This window comes from Buteo buteo, chromosome 9 (assembly GCF_964188355.1).
Source record: "Buteo buteo chromosome 9, bButBut1.hap1.1, whole genome shotgun sequence".
In the NCBI taxonomy this organism is placed as follows: Eukaryota; Metazoa; Chordata; class Aves; order Accipitriformes; family Accipitridae; genus Buteo; species Buteo buteo.
In genome coordinates, this window is record NC_134179.1 from 45,321,083 (window position 1) to 45,339,793 (window position 18,711).

The window sequence follows — 18,711 nt, forward strand, 5'->3', positions numbered from 1 at the left end:
GCCACCAAGTGATTGACTGCAGTGAAGCAAATACCTTGCAGCCCCCTGCATGGATCCCTTTGCAGGGCAGCACACCAGTAAGTCATACAAACCCTCTGCTACTAAGAAGCCATAGAGCATGTGAATGTATGTGTATCACCCCTCAAAAAAAGTTAATAAAAGTACCTCCAGAAATGTAATACTGTCCCCTTGTCTACACCACACCCGATTATTTAGCTTTCTCACAGGTTTAGTGAAATCCACCTAAACCAGAACACACTGTTCCCCATCCGAACAGATCAGAAGTATAAAGGAAAACCAGAACCACCCTAGAAATCAAACAAATCTTATAGGAATGATATATCTGTAGAACAAGTTCAAGTTAGCTGCAGCCACGGTAACAGATATGACAGGTTGACTCAGATCAATGACTGAAACTTTTTGGAGGAAGAATTATGCAATAGGCTTTTTGCACCCTAATTTAGCAGATGTTTCCAGATCTCTGTGAGAGAAGGGGAGTTAAGGGAATCTTAGTAGATATGGATGTAGATTGGAACTGTTTAATCTAGCTTGTAACGAAGTTAAAGGAATTTCAGTAGAAGTAGACATAGCCCAAGGCAATGAGGAAATGATGTTTAACGTTTACATTGTTGAAACTAACTAAAGCAAGAGATAGTTCCTGGTAAGAAGCAGGAGGACCCCAACAACCAGCCAAGACCAACCTTGTGATTTGGATAAATGCCAAGGAGCAACTGAGTCTGCAGCAGGGACAGAAGGTTAAAAGTTCACCACAAAGAAGACATACAGCCTTCATCTTCACCACCCACAACCACCACCATAAGGAGGCACTTACACAGGTGCAGTTGGGAGGAACTTAGGGAAATGACTTCATGGAACTAATTTTAATATGAAGCGGGGATAGGTCATGCCTATGTATAGGCGTATTGCAAAACTCTATGCATATGTAACACTTGATTGTATAAATTTAAAGTGAGCTGCCGAGTCAGGCGCACACGACTTTGGTGGGACTACCCCCCATGCTGCCCAGCGCTGAAGAAACACACCTACTTTACAATCTCACTGATTGTGGAGTCTGTTTCTGCACGTCATCTGTCCGGAAAGGCGGGGAGAGAGCATTTCCCCAGCCCCGCTGCTTTAAGGAGACCCCATCACTTCAGAAGCACAGAGGACTGCTCTGCACATTGCACACTGCCCGCCGACGGTAGATGAGAAGCCATTCTTTCCACAAACAGGCAAGTACATTTTTAAGAGCTTTTGGTACAGAAAAGGGGTGGAGCAAACTGCCTGTTAAGTGTCCTTGTTGTAGTTTTTGCCTTTTTAAAGTCTCCCAAGGGAATGAGTCCCCTAAGTACTACTCAAATGATCCCACATTAAGCACACAAGACTTTTTCCCTTCTGCAGCTCCATTGGGTACATCACACCATCCTTTGTGATGTGACAGTCTTCCTACTTTCTGGAAGAATCGGACTAAGTCAATCCCTTTTTTCAGATCCCTGTGGGACATTAGGGAGAGGGAAGATAACCCCCCCATCTGCTCATCTGAACTGTAAACAGGGATCAGCGTCTCTTCTCTAACAAGACTTGATGAAGTAGGGTGCAGAAGAGGGGAAAGATCTACCCACTTCTCAGTAAGTACAGGAAGTTTTTTCATTTGTAGCTCAAAGTTTTTCTCCATCATGTCTTACGTATGCCAACGGAACCAAGAAGCAAAACTGGAACTTTGCAGTAAAAACAAAGCTGCAACAGGAAAGCAACAGTGATTTTGTTTCTGCCTCTCAAACACCCAGCTCTCCTCTGCGGGGGATACAGGCAGAGCAGCAGGGCATACCCAAGTAGTTGTGCTGGATGATTTTTTTGTATTTTGGGGGATATTTGCCATAGAACAAAAGCTCTCCTACTTCCCCCCACCCCAACCCACAATTCACATCTCAGCACTTTCACTTCCTTGCAGTAAGGCTTTGACAAAATCACTTTTTCTAGTGCTCTATTTCGAAACAATGCTAAATCATTCCTGTCCGCCAGGCAACAAGATGCACGGGGAAAACACTGAAGCAAGAAATTGCTCAAGCTTTTTTCTTTTTAAACTTACATCAGGACAAGATGTTAAAGCATTTAGGACCCTCATAGGTCCTAGGTTAAGGAGCAATGTCTAGTTTAGTAATGAAAATTATGTTATGTACTGGTACACACAACAAACTATCTTAGTTGAAAGAAGAGTAACAGACTCCAGTGCTGCAGATCAGTATCCTCCAAAACTGCTAGCTGTGTTCTCAGTCCGCATGATATCTGGGAGTTCACCAGCAAAGGGGAATGAGTCTAAACAAGCCTTATTAGCAAGCCAGGGCTCGTATCCCTACCTCTCCAAACACTTCCCTATAAAGAATCCTGTGAAAGTTGTGTCCTTGTACTAATGTAGGCTTTTTTGTGTTATTATCGATTTTGAAAAGTTCTTAATTATTAAAGCAACGTATTTTGTTGCAACCTTCTGCTTGTACTTCAAGTAATTTTGCTTAACTTAACTTGTCTTGCCTCTTTCCTAAAGCACAAGTACACTTTGCTTTGGTTCAAAAATTCATCCAGCCACAGCAGAATGTTTAAAAAAGTCACCAAATCCATAGCAAATCAAATGGATCCAACAGGAGACCTGGTCCCGGTTCACAGCATCTTAGACCATGAACATTTCAGACCCCTCTGTCTAGTGAAAAGAAAAAGAAAAGCCATATTCCACCCATCTCCCTGCTACAGACAGACATGGTACACACTCGACGACGTGCTGCTGCCTGGAGAAGACAATAGAAGCACAGGTAAAGCCCACATTTATCAATCTTAAGTTCAAAATTTCCATACACAAAGCATTTGTATCATTTGTGGCTGAACTCTACCATGTTCCATCTTTCTTGTGTGTGCAACAGTTAAAAACATTGAGCCTGTGCAATCAAGCTTAAGCTAATGCATCAAATTATTTCAGAGTCCCTCTTTCCCAAGGGAGACAGTCAAGATTCAAGGCAATTTACAGTCAAAAAAAGTATCAGTGACAGAGTTGATGGGAATCTAAGCCTTCGTGTCGACTCTGCAAGTGTAGAGCTGAAAGGAGTTGCCTCCTTGTCCAAAGAGTGGTCCATCAAGCTGGAGAAGAACCACATATCAATACCAAAACTCGAGGCACTGAAAACAGAAAGGTAAGGCAGACGCGAAGGGAGAACATGCCCTCAGGTCGTCCTCCTCTACCCCATGCTAGGTCAATGGTTCTTCAACAGCCAAAACCAAAGATTAAGACCGGAGAGCATGCCATTGTCCCTAACTAGCATACTTCTGGAGGACAGGAAAGAGGTGATAAAGATGCCTTACACAGCTTTGTGATGCTTATAGATTTCTTTGTAATTCAGAAAGTAGGAACACCTCAACGTGGATTCAAGCCATCTTTTCTTGGGGTTTGTACCTGCAAAGGAGCATATAGGTCAGGACAGATCACCTGTATGACCTGCCAGGCCACAGCCTCCCTACCCCAGTCCCTCTCAGATGTAGAAGGGGAACGCATTGAGGACAGCAAGAATTGTAGCCCATTTTCTGCCACCTTTTCCCACAGAAACCCCTGACATTGTGATATTTACATGTACTCATGTAATGTGAAAAAAGATGCAAGCGTAAGGCTTCTGGCTCTGAGCAGACTACAGTACTTTTGTTGTAACTCACAGAAAAACAGCCAGCATATTGCATCCTTTTTCTCTTTTAGAAAAATGAATGCGAATCACTCCTTTATTCAACAACTACAGAAAAAAACCCAAAATTTATATGTGGTTCATGAAACGTTAGAAACCTCAGAGGAGACCAGCTACGAGGAAACCATTAAGGCAGAGGGGAGCTTCGTGACCCAGCTTTACGCCAAGTTTTGTGCAAAGGTTTGATTTCTCTTCAGGCTCAGGAGTCAGTCCTTCCCAAACATCTGCACACTATCCAGGCCTAGTGTCGTTTAACCCCAGCCAGCAACTAAGCACCACACAGCCGCACGCTCACTTCCCCCCCACCCAGTGGGATGGGGGAGAAAATCGGGGAAAAAAGTAAAACTCATGGGTTGAGATAAAGACAGCTTAATAGGACAGAAAGGAATTAAGAAAAAAATACAATAATAGAAGAATTGGAATATACAAAACAAGTGATGCACAATGCAGTTGCTCACCACTTGCCGACCAGTTAGCTCCTGAGCAGCACTCTGCCCCCCCCAGACTAACTCCCCCCAGTTTATACACTGGGCATGACATCACATGGTATGGAATATCCCTTTGGCCAGTTTGTGTCAGCTGTCCTGGCTGTGTCCCTTCCCAACTTCTTGTGCCCCTCCAGCCTTCTTGCTGGCTGGGCATGAGAGGCTGAAAAATCCTTGACTTGGTATAAACACTACTTAGCAATAACTGAAAACGTCAGTGTGTTATCAGCATTATTCTCATACTAAATCCAAAATATAACACTGTATCAGCTACTAGAAAGAAAATTAACTCTATCCCAGCCAAAACCAGGACACCTAGTAACAGATATTTTTTTTTCATTGACCAGGGCACCCGAGAGAACAGACAAGGCATAACTATACCCAAGGGCTGCACCTTGGCATTCAGGGCAATCCAGCTGACCATTACAGATGGATCATGGGGTAAGTAACTTTCAGAAACTACCAACTCCTCTGTTCAGGAAACAACGGACAGAAGAGGAAAAAACATTTTCTGAAGTATCATTCAGCCTCACGGCCACCCTTAGTTCATTTGCAAGGACATGAACACATGCAATGTGAGTGACAGAAATTACCTGGGAAAAGGCCATACATAGTATGTAAGTTAAAAGAGCTACTCAGGAAAGAGATGCCATTTCAGGAGGGTTTGATTAAGAAATGAAAGAGGGATACTGGAAGTCTCAGGTCTAGATTTCAGGAACTGCAGAACTCCTGTTGAAAAACGGCACAGAGAGCAGAGTTTGTTTTCTTTTACTACTCAGAAGAGAAAAGTGAAGGAGAAAACAGGATGGCTGACCCTCCAGTGGAAAGACTGGCATAAAGGACGCTTACACTGGAGAGGCAAAGAAAGGACTGAGATCCAGAAAATCTGCTGCAGGATTTTAGAGGTCACATTTGGCTTACTTCCCCTATGCTCTGTGCTTCCCGTGCCTGCATGGATCTTTCTGAGTATAAGCTATCGTTCTAATTTACTCATATTTTAACACACTTACTGGCCCATACAGATGCTAACACAAGGCACATGACAGCAGGGAATGAGGTCTCGTAATAACGAGTTTTAAATGAACAGGAAGAAAACAGATGCACTGGAGAAGAGTGCAAACACCAGTCTGACCTACAACTAGCACATGAGATTTCAGACCTGGGATACCAGTATCTTCAGACTTAAAAACCACCCCGGTAAAAAAATACTTTAAGTATTTTCTAAATCAGCAATGCCCTTTTTATTCTGTTGCAGATCTTCAATATTTCCCAGAATCTTCCAATATGTTTGTATCTGATGGTAAGCAATGTATTTTACTACTTCCGCTTGCACTACTTTTACCCCCTTTGGGCAAGATGGAATCTCTTAGGATAAACACAAACCACCAAAAGCGGTATGTTTACTGTATAGTACTATTACCTGAGACACAACAACTGTCCAACTTGAAATTGCATATTACTTTAAAAAAATATTCATAGAAATGTTTCAAATTCTAAATTTAGGGGTGCCAGTGAACTTCTTGTGGGATTGACTATTTCAGAAGTGACATATTTGGACTCTTTCTGGTTTTCAGGTTCCTCACAAGGAAAATTACACAGACTGCAGGTAGAAGTTAAAGATACTTGTCAAATTTTCTCCAACCTGTCTTCTGATCTGTTCGTCGTATTTTTAAAAGCCATCAAAGCTGTGATGAGAGACAGGAACCTCTTTGAAGAGCTGACCCACAAAGTAAGCAAAGTTCTTCTTACTGCCAGGAGAGACATCCGTGATCATATCTCTTGCCCCAGAAGTCATCTCTCCTGTGCCACAACTATCAATCCAAAAATCCTTCACTTGGTGTATCTGTCTGGTCTCCATCACCATACAAAGAAAGAAGGTGCTCAGGACAGAGACAACTGCTGAAATATGTCCTGAATACAGCCTAGCAGATTTACCTGAAGGTATCAAAGCATTTAAATTTCACATTCGGTCCTTAAGTGGCACTGGTGTGAATGCTAAAGCCTCAATTACAGCCTCATAAATGACTTAAGGAGGAGAGACACATATTACATGACTGTTCATATGCTTCTGTAGTTAGCCTGGAAGGGACTATCAGCACCCCCTTCTCTTAAATCCTGACATTTCTTTTTCTTATCCCCCTAGATGGAAGCAGTTCTTGATGAAACCGGTAGTTGTGAGCTGAAAACAGAAAGCCCAGACTTAAAAGACCTGTTGAGCTGCTTACAGGATTCTTCAAGATATCTTCTCCTTAAGCTGGCAGAAGCAATCACCTACACTCTCGATGCATTAGATGGTAAGGCTTTCTGGCCATTTTAATAAGAGATATCCAGTAGCACCAGGATATATTAAAAGCATTCCTACCAACAAGACTAGCAGAATATAGAACGCTTACAGAGCACGAGAGACTTGCAGAGGATTTATGTGAAATAATTTCTTAGATTGTGGGAATGAAGGTGATTTATGCTGAGAGCACAGACCTGTCCGTACCAGCTGCTGTTCAGCGACAGTGGTAGAGTCGCAGAGCGGCAACTGCCAGACGCATGACACTGAATTACCGCTCAGTCCAGGAACAGCGTGAACAAGGGGATCCTTGAAAAGAGGGCTTGAAGTCAGAATTAAAATGTGGGTAAAGATGGCAAGATTACCTTACAGAAAGAGCAGTGCAAATTCCAGGGTTCTTTTCCCAAGGCTGCCACAAAATATGGCTTGAGCCTCCTCCTCACCCACCTTGGTCTCTATACTTGATGTGAGAATCATCTGTACCCAGAGTAACAACTGTATTCATCTCACATGGAGGCTGCACTAATAATTTAGCTTAAAACATCTGAAGAACTTTTGACCAAACAGGCATTCCCTGCAAGACGGTTGATGGTCACCCTTCATATCTCACCAGTTGTCTCTAAAACATTGGTGGTGGGGCTTTTTTGGTACAAACCTGTTTCAATTCTGCAGAGCTAACGGAAGATCAGCTGCTGCTGTTGCTAGAGTCCTTGGAAGAGAAGATTGCGTCCCAACAGCTTAAGCTGGTGAGAGAACATGCATTGCATTTGGCTCAAAATGAAGAAGGAGGAGGAGTGTTATTTTAAGTAAAGCAACATTTAGGTGATGATATAGGAAGCAGTATCACAACTTACACTGGGAAGAAGGGAAGGAATAATTGCTTCAAACTTGGCAGGGATCAAGATACTCACTTTGAAAGAAATCACCCCAAAACATCAAGACCTGAGAATTCTAACAACTGTTTTGCTGATAATAAACATTAAATTGGACACAGCTGACGACCATTTTTCTTGAAATGGTAGTCAGAATTTTCTGGCTGCTTTGGCTCCAGGTAAAAAAAAAAAAAACAAAAAACAAAACACCACCACAAAAACACACTACAACTTTAATTTCTTGGACATAACTAATTCACAAGAAACTGGGAACTGAATACATGAGCATGACAATCTTTCAGGGTGAAAAGTGCCACACGTGGGTTATTTAGTGTGCCTGTAAGATAGTAAAGCACTTCACAAGTCAAAGAGATCATTTCCTTATTTGACTTCCACAGAAGGGAGCATTAAAATACTGATTTTGTTTTTTCTATTGTTGCTGCGAAGGTTGAGAGCATCTTGGAACATGACATAGAAGACAGAGAGGAGCATTTCAGCGTGGATGCCAGCTTGCTCTCCTTCTCACAAGAGAGGGAACAAAAATTAACCATTGCAATGGTCGAGATGAGCGGAGTGAAGCTCCAAAAAGACGGATCTGGTGTCTGTACAAAAGCCTTCTCGGCCATAGCAGCCCTGTATGTGTCTCTATATGTCCTCAATCTTTTGAGTAACTCAGATTAGGTTATACATGTCCTCCCATTAGGGAGGATTTAAAGGTAATCACTCGATAATGTATTTGAAAGTCTCTTCCTGCAAGCCAGTTTCTCTCTGCAGACTTTACCCCTACATAGGCGAGGCATTCCTCAAAGCCACTCACTCTACACAGATGAGTGCTGCTTTGAAATGAGTAAGAAAAGCAGACTTAAGGCAAGAAAACTCCTTGTAGAAGCCAGAAGCTAGATACCAAAATTGATTTTTCATTCCCCCCATACAAATGCAGAGTGCCATCTGAAAAATCCACCAGCCCAAATAATCGTAAGCCTGTCAGCTGCACTTTGTGTGATCCTGGTTCTCATAAAACATGCTAGCACACAGCCACTCATGCAGCCAGTAAGGCACAAAGGAATAACTCGGCAATAATTCACTTACCCTGGTCACACCTGTGATTCACATGTGACTCAGTAAGCTGGGAAGTGTTAGAAAGCTGAGGGATCTCACAGCATTTTAATGACACACACCTGGTGAAACAGCACCTCCATCACAAGATTACACACCCCACCAGCAGCAACAAGAAATAAGCTACAACATTTCAGAACAATGATACAGATACTTTGATGACTGCTTTATAAATAAAGAGAATAACTTCTTACTGAATGACTGGACGTTCTTAAAGGCAATTTTTAAGTTTACAGGTATTTTCAGTCACCCAGCGGTGCTGGAGGCCCGGCTCCCTGCAGACCCGAGGCCTGGGAGGGTCCCTCAGGCTCCTGGGGGAAGGGGGTGCCCTCAGCAAGGGGTAGTGCCGCTCACCTGGCCGGTCACCGAGGGCACCGCTGTCACGAGGGGTCTGGCCGTGCTCGACAGCAGCGACAAGGGGAGCCTGGCCCTGGCTCCGAGCCCCTCAAGGACGTGGGGAGGGGGGGCACAGCGGCCGCTCCCCGGGGCAGAAGCCCGGGCCTCGCACCTCGCCTCAGGGCGGCAGGCCAGCAGCGCCTGCGCATGCGCGCGACAACGGGCGGGAACACCCCGGCCACCGACAGAAATACCCGAGCGTCCGGCGGAAACACCCGAGAGAGCGCGGCCGGAAACACCCGAGAGCTCTTCGGCCGCTTCGGAAAGAGCCGAGAAGGTGTCGTGCTCGGCGCTCGATCGCGCGGGCCTGGCGGGTTAAGGCAAGGTGCGGCTAGTCGAGCCTGGCGACTCCCGGCGTCCCCCGCGGTTGTTGCAGTGTCACGGCCGGCCCCGGCGCGCCCGGCCATGAAGCAGGAGGGCGCGTCCCGCCGCCGCGGCGACAAGGCCAAGGCCCCCCCCGACGGGCCGCCCCCCGCTCCCCCCGACGTGGAGATGCAGGAGGAGGCAGCGGCGGCCGAAACGGCCGGGGAGCGGCAACCGCAGCGGGAGCTTGACGCCATCACGTTGGAGGGTGAGGGGCGGGGGGGGGCACACAGGAGCGGGGTCACTGTAACGGGGATCTGGGGGAGGGGGGTGTCGGTTGGGGGTTTATGAGGGAGAGAGGGACCGGGGTCACCTCGGGGGAGACTCCCCGGGGGGGGGGGGGGAGGGCGGAGCTGGGGGAGGAAGGGGGGTGGGGAGCCCGGGGGGGGATTCTTGTAGAGGAGGGGCTAGTGTGAGGGTAGGAAGGTGGGGGGGGGGTGTATGTGGGGGAGAGATACTGGAAAGGGTGTCAGAGGAGGGGAATGGGGGGGATCAGTGTGGGGTAAAGGAGCTGGGAGGGCTGTAAGGGAAAGGGACGTGGGAGAGTCCCTGTGAGGGGCAGGGGGAGCTGCAGAAATGCTGCGGTGGGACCCCGTGAGGCTGCAAAGAGAGGCTGGAGCCCGGAGGGGGAACGAGGGGGAAGGAACCTGTGGAGGGGTCTTTTCCAGCCCCTTGCTCCAAGCAGGGACAACCGCGGGGTCGCGTCAGGTCACTCGGGACACCGAGGCCGCACAGCCCCAGTCCCACGAGCGGACAGAGGGACCGACAGCAGCAGGACGGGGCACCTGGTACCCGGAGAGATCCCAGCACCGGCTTTGCTCTGGTGCGTCCTTCGGCAGAGGCCTCTGGGAGACGCCTGCTGATGGTGCATCCCCTCTGCTCCCGCAGATATCAAGGAGCACGTGAAGCAGCTGGAGAAGGCTGTGTCGGGGAAGGAGCCGCGTTACGTCCTGCGCGCCTTGCGGGCTCTGCCCTCCACCTCCCGCCGACTCAACTCCAATGTGCTTCACAAAGCCATCAATGGCTTCTTCACCTCCAACAGCACCGTGCGGGATTTCCTCCTTGGCTTCCTGGAGGAGGTACAGTGGCAGGGGATAGGGAGAGGTGACCGGCTGCGGAGGGGACTCCTTTCGCACACCAAGGAGCCTCCGGAGTGCAGCCGTGCGGGGCGGGAGGGCACCAGGAACAGCAAGGGCTTGGAGACACTTGGGACACACAGCCCAGCTGCTCGGGAGAGCACATGAGATGAGATGGGTCACTGCAGCTCTTGGCAGGGATGGGACTGTAGTGCCAGCAGCCTGGCCTGGCTCTCTTCTCACACCTCAAGCAGAGCTGTCACCGGGGACAGGCTGGGGACAGGCCTCGCTGCGGGCGGCAGTGACGCTGGCGGGATGGGGATCCAGCACGTCTCTCTCCCCCCAGTCCATGGACACTGAAGCAGAGCTGCAGTTTCGCCCACGGACAGGGAAGGCAGCCTCAGCCCCTCTCTTGCCAGAAGTGGAGACCTACCTCCAACTGCTTCTCGTCATCTACCTGATGAACAGCAAGCGATATCCGGAGGTGAGATTCGCTGAGCTGCTGGTTCTGAAGCCGAGCTCTTTGTGTGGTGCTCCTGCACCAGATGGGGTCTGGAGAGCCTCAGGGACCTGCTTGTCTGCGGCACCACACTTTCCCCTTTGTTGCAGCTGTGTTTGGAGGCAGCTCCCAGGCTCAGTCCCACAGCCCTGGCAGTCTCTCTGCTCTTCCCGGCAGCAGTCCCTCTGCTCTGACCTCTGCTCCCCTCCTGCAGGCTCAGAAAGTGTCTGACGACCTGATGCAGAAGATCAGTTCCCAAAACCGCCGGGCCCTTGACCTGGTGGTGGCAAAATGTTATTACTACCACTCCCGCATCTACGAATTCCTGAATAAACTCGACGTGGTCAGGAGGTAGGGTGGGTCCTGCATGCGGGCTGTCCCTGAGCTTGGTCCCACGTGCCCCGGTGAGCAGGGCTGGTTCTTTCCTCCTCCCTGACACGCTCTCTCCCTTTCCTCCAGCTTCCTGCACGCCCGGCTACGGACAGCCACGCTGCGCCATGATGCGGATGGGCAAGCCACCCTCCTGAACCTGCTGCTGAGGAACTATCTTCACTACAACCTCTACGACCAAGCAGAAAAGCTTGTCTCCAAGTCTGTGTTTCCCGAGCAGGCCAACAACAACGAGTGGGCTCGGTACCTCTATTACACAGGTGAGATGCAGAGGGTCCCGCATGGTGCTGGCAGCCTGGCCTGCACCTGAGGTCAAGAGCTCTGGCTCCCCAGAGAACCCGTTTGAGCAGCTGGAGATGGGCCTTCCAGGCAGGATTTGAAGCCCCATCTGGGTGGGTCTAGTTGGATTCACTCGGTGGCTTTTCCAAATGCCTTCTGCCCCCTGTGACCACAGGGCGTATCAAGGCCATCCAGCTGGAGTACTCGGAGGCGCGGAGGACCATGACGAACGCCCTGCGGAAGGCACCGCAGCACACAGCCGTCGGCTTCAAGCAGACAGTGAGTGGGGATGGGAAGCTTCTGGGGTTCAGTACCTCCCGGGGAAGCTGCCTCAGGGTTGGGGCCTGCAGGAACTCATGGTCTTTTTCTGCTCAAGGTGCACAAGCTGCTCATTGTGGTGGAACTGCTGCTCGGGGAGATCCCGGACAGGCTCCAGTTCAGACAACCCTCCCTGAAGCGGTCGCTCATGCCCTACTTCCTCCTGACTCAGGGTACGACAGGCCGCTCCTGCCCGCATTCAGTACCTCACAACAATGTCTGGCGCTTTGAGGGAGCGGGAAGCCCCAGGCTGGGGAGCAGTGGGGATTTCTCTCCTCTCCCCTCGATGGCACTCAGCTGCAGACTCCACTTGGGGAGAAGGAGATGGCAGGCCTGGGAGTCAGCCCTGCCTCGCTTTCCCCACCGTGCCCCGGCCCTCGCTCCTTCCCCCATTAACACGTTCTCTCCACCAGCCGTCAGGACAGGGAACCTGGCCAAATTCAACCAAGTCCTCGATCAGTTTGGGGACAAGTTCCAGGCTGACGGCACCTACACCCTGATCATTCGTCTGAGGCACAACGTCATCAAGACGGGTAGGAGACTGCCGCTGTGGTGGTTGGGGACCCCGTCACAGCTGATGCCACCAGCTTGGCTGGCCCGGGGCTGCCCAGCCCGGGAGGCTCCACTCTCATTCCTCCCCCACAGGTGTCCGTATGATCAGCCTCTCCTATTCTCGCATCTCCCTGGCGGATATTGCCCAGAAACTGCAGCTGGACAGTCCAGAGGATGCGGAGTTCATCGTTGCCAAGGTAGCTGCATATGAAGTCCTATCCTTCTGGGTCCCGGGCTGCCCACAGCCCCTGGTTCTGGCAGCTGGCCTCACTCTCCTGCCCGACTGCTTCTGCCCTGTCCCTGCAGCACTCCCTTCCTGGGGCAGTTGCCGGTTTCAGGTTGAGGCCCCTCCAGGGGATGCTGGGGACACTCAGGGCACCAAGTCCCCTCCCTGTGCGCTGTGTCCTGAGCCCACCGCTCCTGTCACAGCAGCCAGCTCCTCCCTTCACTCTAAACTGCTGCCTCAGCCCTCGGAGACAGCGGGTGCCCTGACCGCGTGCCCTCCGGCTTGCAGGCCATTCGGGACGGCGTGATCGAGGCCAGCATTAATCACGAGAAGGGCTACGTCCAGTCGAAGGAAATGATCGACATCTACTCCACCCGGGAGCCCCAGCTGGCATTTCACCAGCGCATCTCTTTCTGCCTCGACATCCACAACATGTCCGTCAAGGTGAGCGCGGCAGGTCCCTGGGCGAGGGGCTGGCAGGGCCCAGCTGAAGGAGTCAGTGGGGCAGAGTTGAGGAGTTTTTCAGCTCAGAGCTTCTCCTCTCCGTTCTTGTTTCCAGGCCATGAGGTTCCCACCCAAATCTTACAACAAGGACTTGGAATCTGCAGAGGTGAGATCTCACCTGGGTCGCTGCAGCCTGCTGCCAGAAACCGCTTGGCACTGTAGCCCAGTGGCCACCGACGCCACGGGAAGGACACAGCTCCTGTCCCCCAGCTGCCACCAACCTCTGCCTTTGCCTTCCAGGAGCGCCGGGAGCGTGAGCAGCAGGACCTGGAGTTCGCTAAGGAGATGGCAGAGGACGATGATGACGGTTTTCCGTGACCCTCTGGCCTGGCTGTATTTTTTTATTTGTCCCTGGGGAAGATGCTGTCTGAGCGGAGCTCCCCCACGCAGCCCCGGTCCCCCCGTCTGCCTTTCTTTTATAAATACCTGCATGTCTGTACTGTGGGAGGGGGGCACAGGGGTTCCCTGGGCCCGCAGCCACAGGCCCTGCTCTCCCATCTCCTGCCACCCATGGCGGGAACCTCCTTCCCCAATAAACAAACATTCTTTTAAGGTTGCTTGTGGTCACGGTCGTTGCTGAGTCCGGCAGAGGCGCAGACGAGCCCATGAATTGGGAGCTGCTGGGGAAACAGGGCCAGGGCAGGCGGGGGGCAGGAGCACGGCTCCGTGGTGACTGTGGGTGCCCCCAGCTCTCGCAACAATAATGGGGTCAAACTTTGTTAAGCTTCAATTATGACTTTTAAAATAAAAGTTGGAAAAACACCAGCCTGGCCTGCTTCTGCCGTGGCTTTGTTGTTGTGACTGCGAGTGCGCGTGGGGCTGACTTCTGTTATCTTGCTCCTCTCCCCAGGGTCGGGGACCAGAGCTGGGGCCAGCTCCGACCCAGAGCACCCCCGGGGGGCTGGAGCCAACATCCCAGCGGTGCTGGGACCGGTCCTGGCAGCTCAGGGACGGGGTGCCGGGGGGCTGCGGAACCGGTGGGCCAGCTCAGAGCTGAGCCGGGGGCACTTGGGGCTCGATGGCAACAGCAGGACCAGGCAGGGAGCGCCCAGGCCGGCACCAACGGATGCCGTCTGCTCCAGCCTGCGGATCCTCCTTCCCAAAAACCGCTTTGTTCTGCTGCTGCAGACAAAGACCAGAGCAGGGATTACCGGCATCGGCGCTATATGCGCAGTTACGCACATGGGGCAAAGGGCTGAGCCCCACCACCCCCTCACCCTGCCGGGAAAGGCAGGGGGGTCAGGCTGTGTCCTCCTTGTGCCCCACCATCGTCGTCCCCCCGCCCTCCGCCCCACAGGCACCAGCCCTGCTGATTGATGGGGATAGGGGATACGCAGCCCTTCCGGGTGGATGCTGGCAGCATCTCGGACCAGCTGGGCTCCTTCTCTGGGGAAATCTGGGAATCTCCCAGCACACCCATGCTGGGCCGGCGGCCAGGGGCTGAGGGTCAAGTGTGGGTCTGCTCCAGGGTGGTGGATGGAGCCTGTCCCTGCTCCAGAGCCACCCCTGGGATCCCTGGAGCAGACCAGGACGGAGCAGGGAAGGCGAGAGCCCAGCCAGTGGCTGGGGATGCCAAATCCAGCACCAGGGACACCCTGGAAGCGCTCACTTGTTGGCAGACGCCGAGAAGGGGCCAAGGGTGCCCGAGTCAGGCCCCGCAGAGAGGAAGAGTGGCCACGAGGCAGAACCGCAGCGGGGCGGGTGCCCAGGACAGTCCCCAGGGCCAAGCCGGGCAGCTCCAGTGCCGGGGGCGGGGGGGGTTGTGCTAGGCCAGCTCTGCCGCCCGCGCCCCAACACCCACAGGGTTTCGGGTCTGGCCACCACTTCCTTCCTTGGAAAGCTGACGGGGGCTTTGGGCCCCACCAGGCGCTGATTCACATCCCCGTCCCCCCTCCCCCCCAATTCTTGAAAGCACTGACCTGCTGAGACGGCAGCTCCACTCTGAGAAACAGGGTGATCCTACAGGCACTCAGGCACACCATGCTAAGCCCCCCCTTGATGGCCACCCGCTCCAGAAGGGCCCTGGCTTCCCCCAGCTCCGGGGAGGGCACATGCACTGCCATGGGGGGTTTCTCCCAGGAAATCCCACCAACAGGCTGTACTGCTGAGGTCCTTTCACACAGCCTGAGGGCAGAACACTTAGTGCTGCTAGGTCCTGGGAAGGGAAGTCACCATTAGGTTTCAGAGTTAACACCTGTCTCGTACCAGGTGAGGCCCTGGGTGGTGCTCACGGATTGGCTGCAGCCACTGGGTGTTCCTTTTCCAGCTGGAGGCAGGAGCAACTCCCGGGCCTTGGGGTTGGCTCTGCCGTCTGTACCCCGTGGGCTGTACCCCACCGGGTGTGCGGCCCATCCCGGTGTGCGGCCCATCCCGGTGTGCGCCACGGTCTGTGGCATGTAAGGACGGGGTCCCTGTCCCCTGCAGGAGGGCAGTGGTGGGACCCAGGCTGGGGGGCAGTGTGGCAGCGTGAGACCCCCTGGCAGAGGGTTGCCTCAGGGTTGCCCTGCTGGGACCCTCCAGGTCCTGGGGCTGGGCTGTGGGTTGAGCGGGTGCCTCCTGCACCTTGTCCAGCCCGTGCCGGCCAGGAACCGGCCCAGCTGGCACCGGCCCAGCAGATCATCCTGAAAGCACTTGCGGGAACCAGCACAAGCCAAAATTCCCACGTCAGCATGGCAGGAGAGGGAGCAGCCAGCCCCGCTCCCGGGGCTGCCCTGCAGCCGCTTCCCCGAAGGGGCAGGCAGGGACAGCCCGTTGCCAGAGCGGGGGGGGGGCATGGGGGGGTCAGGACCCCGATACAGCCGGGTGCTCGGTGCTGCACACGGGGATGGTGAGCACAGCCTGGCCCCATGACACCTAGCAGGGCAGGATCTGGCCCCAGGTGCTGAGCTGGGGTGCCACGGGCCCTGGACAGGTGCCTGGATGGGGTGTCACCTTGACCACCTCCAGCCGGTCCCACCACCGTGAAGGTCATGCCGCCGGTGCCCGCCCTGACGCCGGGGTGAGGGGCTCAGGCAGCCGGCGGGGTAGATGTCCACACGCGGGCTGGGGATGGCAACGATCCCGGAGGGACGCCGGCTGTGAAAAGCCACCGTCCCCTTGCCTGGTCACCCACAAGTGACCCTGCGGCGCTGGGCACCTTCCAGCCCGGCTGGTGAGGCGGGAGCCCTGCGAGCAGGTTAATGAGTCACCAAACCACCACCAGCACCGTTCCGGCACCCATCCTGGTGCCAGAGCCGCGCTGGGCACCCGCCGCCGCACCGAAGGGCACCGCTGCCCACCGGCCTCGGGAAAGCCCCGCAAGCGACGAGGTGTGGGCAGCGGCTGGGAGCACCCGGCTCCCAGGATTTGCATGTTGGTGATTAAGACAATGAAGCAATCGTCACTGTTGCCACATCAGTGTGAATCCCCGGAACCCGCTATAAATGCCCTGATCGATGAGGCCGCGCAGAACCGGGGCAGGAGCGAGCTGTGCTGGGCCGGGGCCGCGCTTGCAGAGAGGAGGAGACACCAAGCCGAACACCATGTGCTCCCTCGCCCGTGAGTACCCACAGCCCCAGCACCCACTTGCCCCGCAGCACCCATAAAACCCACTCTACCTGTAGCCCCCACCGCACCCCAGCGCCCGCTGCACCTGCACACCCACAGCCCGCTGCCCTGTGGTCCCGGTCCCGTGGGGCCGGTGGGACGCAGGGAGCGCACGGTCCCTCTTCCCTATTTTTGGGAGGTCCCTGCCCCTTCCCCAGGCTGCGCTGGTGCCGCCATCCCCGGGGAGCATCTGGTTGCCGAGCCCAGACCCCGGCGCTGGGTTGGGGACGGGGCCGTCCCCGCGACGGGCGCTGAGCCGCTGTCCCCGCAGGCACGCTGGCACTGCTGCTGGGCACGTTGCTGTGGGCGCCGTGGCGGGCGCTGCACGGGGCACCGCTGGCCGAGCTCTCGGGAGACCACGGATTCCAGGTCTTTCTGCAGAAGAACCTCGAGTTCACCCGCAAGATCAAGGGGGACGTGGCCGCGCTGCAGCGCGTGGTGGTGAGTCCCGGGCACGGCGGAGGGGGGACGGTGGCCGTGGGTGCTGCGGGGTCACCGATAAGGTGACCTTCCCCTCCCTGGCCTTATCGGCACCGCGAGGCCGGGAGCCGGTGGCGTCCCCTGCGCCTCGGCCCCCCCGCTGCGCTGCTCGGGTCCGGGGCGCCGGGGGCACCCGCAGGGGCTGCGACCACGCAGAGCCCCGCTGCTCCCTCGGGGACACGTGGGGTCCTCCCCGGGGCCGCGCGGCGGCCGGGGCAGCCGTGCCGCGCCGCGGTTTGCTCTTGTCCCATCCCCGTCTCACCGGGCGGCAGGTCCACCCCATCCCCTCCGTCCTCCTGGCTGGGCTCAGGGGGGGTCCCGTATCCCCGGGATGGGGTGTCGGGGGGCGGCGGGGTCCTGCGGCCGCCCCGACCCCGTCCCTCTCGGCCGCAGTGCGACACTTTCCAGCTGTGCAAGGAGGAAGAGCTGCTGCTGGTGCGGCAGGACCTGGGCATCACACAGGCGCCGCTGGAGCAGTGCCACAGCCGCACCTTCCAGGCGGTGAGTGCTGGCAGCCCACCCCTGCCACGAGTCGGCCGGTCTCAGCCCCGACGGCTTCACCGCTGCTTGGGGCAGCCCGAAGCCCGCCGTGGCCGTGCCGAGCCCTGCTGACCACGCCGTGCCCACCCGCAGGAGGCCTGCTTCAGCCAGATCCGCGACGGGCTCCGCGTCTACCACGGCTCCCTCGCCGCCGTCCGGGAACTGCTGCCCGGGCACACCGGGCTGGTGGAGACCCTGCAGCTGGATGCTGCCAACCTCTCCTCCAACATCCAGCAGCAGGTGAGGGGGGAACGGGGGGGACAGGGTGGGCATGCACAGGGTCTGCATCCCCGGGGAGATGGGGAGGGCACGGCGGGGACACGGGGCTCTGCATCCCTGGGCTCGCACCAGCTCCGCAGGCACTGCCGGGATGCTGCCGCGTTCCCGGTTCGGGAGCTGACGCCTCTGCTTCTACCCGGCTGCAGATGGAGGACCTGGGTCTGGCCACGGTGACGTACCCCACGGAAAGCCGGGGCCCCCTCCCCGCCTTGTCCTCCCACTTCCACCACCAGGTCAGCGGCTTCTTCGTCCTGGCCAACTTCCAGCGGTTCCTGGAGACGGCGTACCGGGCGCTGCGGCACCTCACCCGCCTCTGATGCCTGGCCCTGCACCACCACCGCACCCTATTTATTTATGTCCCAGCCTGAGTGACCTTCCCCGGGAGAGCCTGGCTTTTCTGCTTATTTAATATTTATCGCTATTTAATATTTATCTGGCTGGGGATGCTCCCCCGCCCCTCGGTCCCCGAGCAGGGCAGCCAGCCCTGCGGTGGCATCCGTGCACGGGTATCTGTGCGCAGCATCACCCTTGTTTAATATTTAAACAAAAGCGTATCTCTGCTACGAGGTTCGGGAGCTGGGCTGAGCCCCCGCAGCTGCCGCAGGCACCGCGTGTGCCTCGGTTTCCCCATGGCTCACACAAGGCGCTGCGGGTACCCCTGCAGCATCCCACCTGGCCAAGGGGAAACCGTCTTCATCTGTGGATGAAGATGCTTCAGAGCAGCATCTCCCTGCCTGGGCTGCAGCCTGCA

The 18,711-nt window shown here is 54.8% G+C and overlaps 3 protein-coding genes across 4 annotated transcripts; all 3 read left to right on the top strand.

The window, feature by feature from the left end:
* The first annotated feature begins 32 nt into the window (after positions 1–32).
* On the top strand, positions 33–8,661 carry GSDMA (gasdermin A). 2 transcript variants are annotated; one of them, XM_075036503.1, is made up of 12 exons: positions 33–77; positions 646–1,232; positions 1,490–1,628; positions 2,543–2,804; positions 2,969–3,179; positions 3,734–3,899; positions 4,552–4,645; positions 5,460–5,504; positions 5,779–5,933; positions 6,348–6,498; positions 7,158–7,231; positions 7,805–8,661. In XM_075036503.1, exons 4-12 carry the CDS (start codon positions 2,591–2,593, stop codon positions 8,036–8,038), a joined length of 1,344 nt encoding a protein of 447 aa, XP_074892604.1. In that variant the 5' UTR covers positions 33–77; positions 646–1,232; positions 1,490–1,628; positions 2,543–2,590; the 3' UTR covers positions 8,039–8,661. The 2 variants fall into 2 exon arrangements, with proteins under 2 accessions (XP_074892604.1, XP_074892605.1); XM_075036504.1 differs by lacking the exons at positions 33–77; positions 646–1,232; positions 1,490–1,628 and having other exon boundaries at positions 1,637–2,804.
* Positions 8,662–9,228: 567 nt separating this feature from the next.
* Positions 9,229–13,841, top strand: PSMD3 (proteasome 26S subunit, non-ATPase 3). The gene is made up of 12 exons (XM_075036509.1): positions 9,229–9,440; positions 10,121–10,311; positions 10,655–10,792; positions 11,022–11,158; positions 11,267–11,457; positions 11,652–11,755; positions 11,853–11,967; positions 12,208–12,327; positions 12,440–12,543; positions 12,861–13,016; positions 13,132–13,182; positions 13,317–13,841. Exons 1-12 carry the CDS (start codon positions 9,275–9,277, stop codon positions 13,392–13,394), a joined length of 1,551 nt encoding a protein of 516 aa, XP_074892610.1. The 5' UTR covers positions 9,229–9,274; the 3' UTR covers positions 13,395–13,841.
* A 2,669-nt stretch (positions 13,842–16,510) lies between these two features.
* Positions 16,511–18,277, top strand: CSF3 (colony stimulating factor 3). Its single transcript, XM_075036938.1, has 5 exons — positions 16,511–16,613; positions 16,933–17,102; positions 17,535–17,642; positions 17,775–17,921; positions 18,107–18,277. The coding sequence occupies exons 1-5, from the start codon at positions 16,511–16,513 to the stop codon at positions 18,275–18,277; spliced, it is 699 nt and encodes a 232-aa protein (XP_074893039.1).
* The last annotated feature ends 434 nt before the right edge of the window (positions 18,278–18,711 follow it).

Bases quoted from the DNA above. Each gene is read 5' to 3' on its own strand.
- CSF3 (XM_075036938.1), top strand. From the start codon at position 16,511: ATGAGGCCGCGCAGAACCGGGGCAGGAGCGAGCTGTGCTGGGCCGGGG. The intron at 17,103-17,534 runs GTGAGTCCCGGG...TCTCGGCCGCAG, and splicing joins CCGCGCTGCAGCGCGTGGTG to TGCGACACTTTCCAGCTGTG. The intron at 17,922-18,106 runs GTGAGGGGGGAA...ACCCGGCTGCAG, and splicing joins CCTCCAACATCCAGCAGCAG to ATGGAGGACCTGGGTCTGGC.
- GSDMA (XM_075036503.1), top strand. From the start codon at position 2,591: ATGTTTAAAAAAGTCACCAAATCCATAGCAAATCAAATGGATCCAACA. The intron at 4,646-5,459 runs GTAAGTAACTTT...ATTCTGTTGCAG, and splicing joins CATTACAGATGGATCATGGG to ATCTTCAATATTTCCCAGAA. The intron at 5,505-5,778 runs GTAAGCAATGTA...TCTGGTTTTCAG, and splicing joins CAATATGTTTGTATCTGATG to GTTCCTCACAAGGAAAATTA.
- PSMD3 (XM_075036509.1), top strand. From the start codon at position 9,275: ATGAAGCAGGAGGGCGCGTCCCGCCGCCGCGGCGACAAGGCCAAGGCC. The intron at 11,968-12,207 runs GTACGACAGGCC...TCTCTCCACCAG, and splicing joins CTACTTCCTCCTGACTCAGG to CCGTCAGGACAGGGAACCTG. The intron at 13,183-13,316 runs GTGAGATCTCAC...TTTGCCTTCCAG, and splicing joins AGGACTTGGAATCTGCAGAG to GAGCGCCGGGAGCGTGAGCA.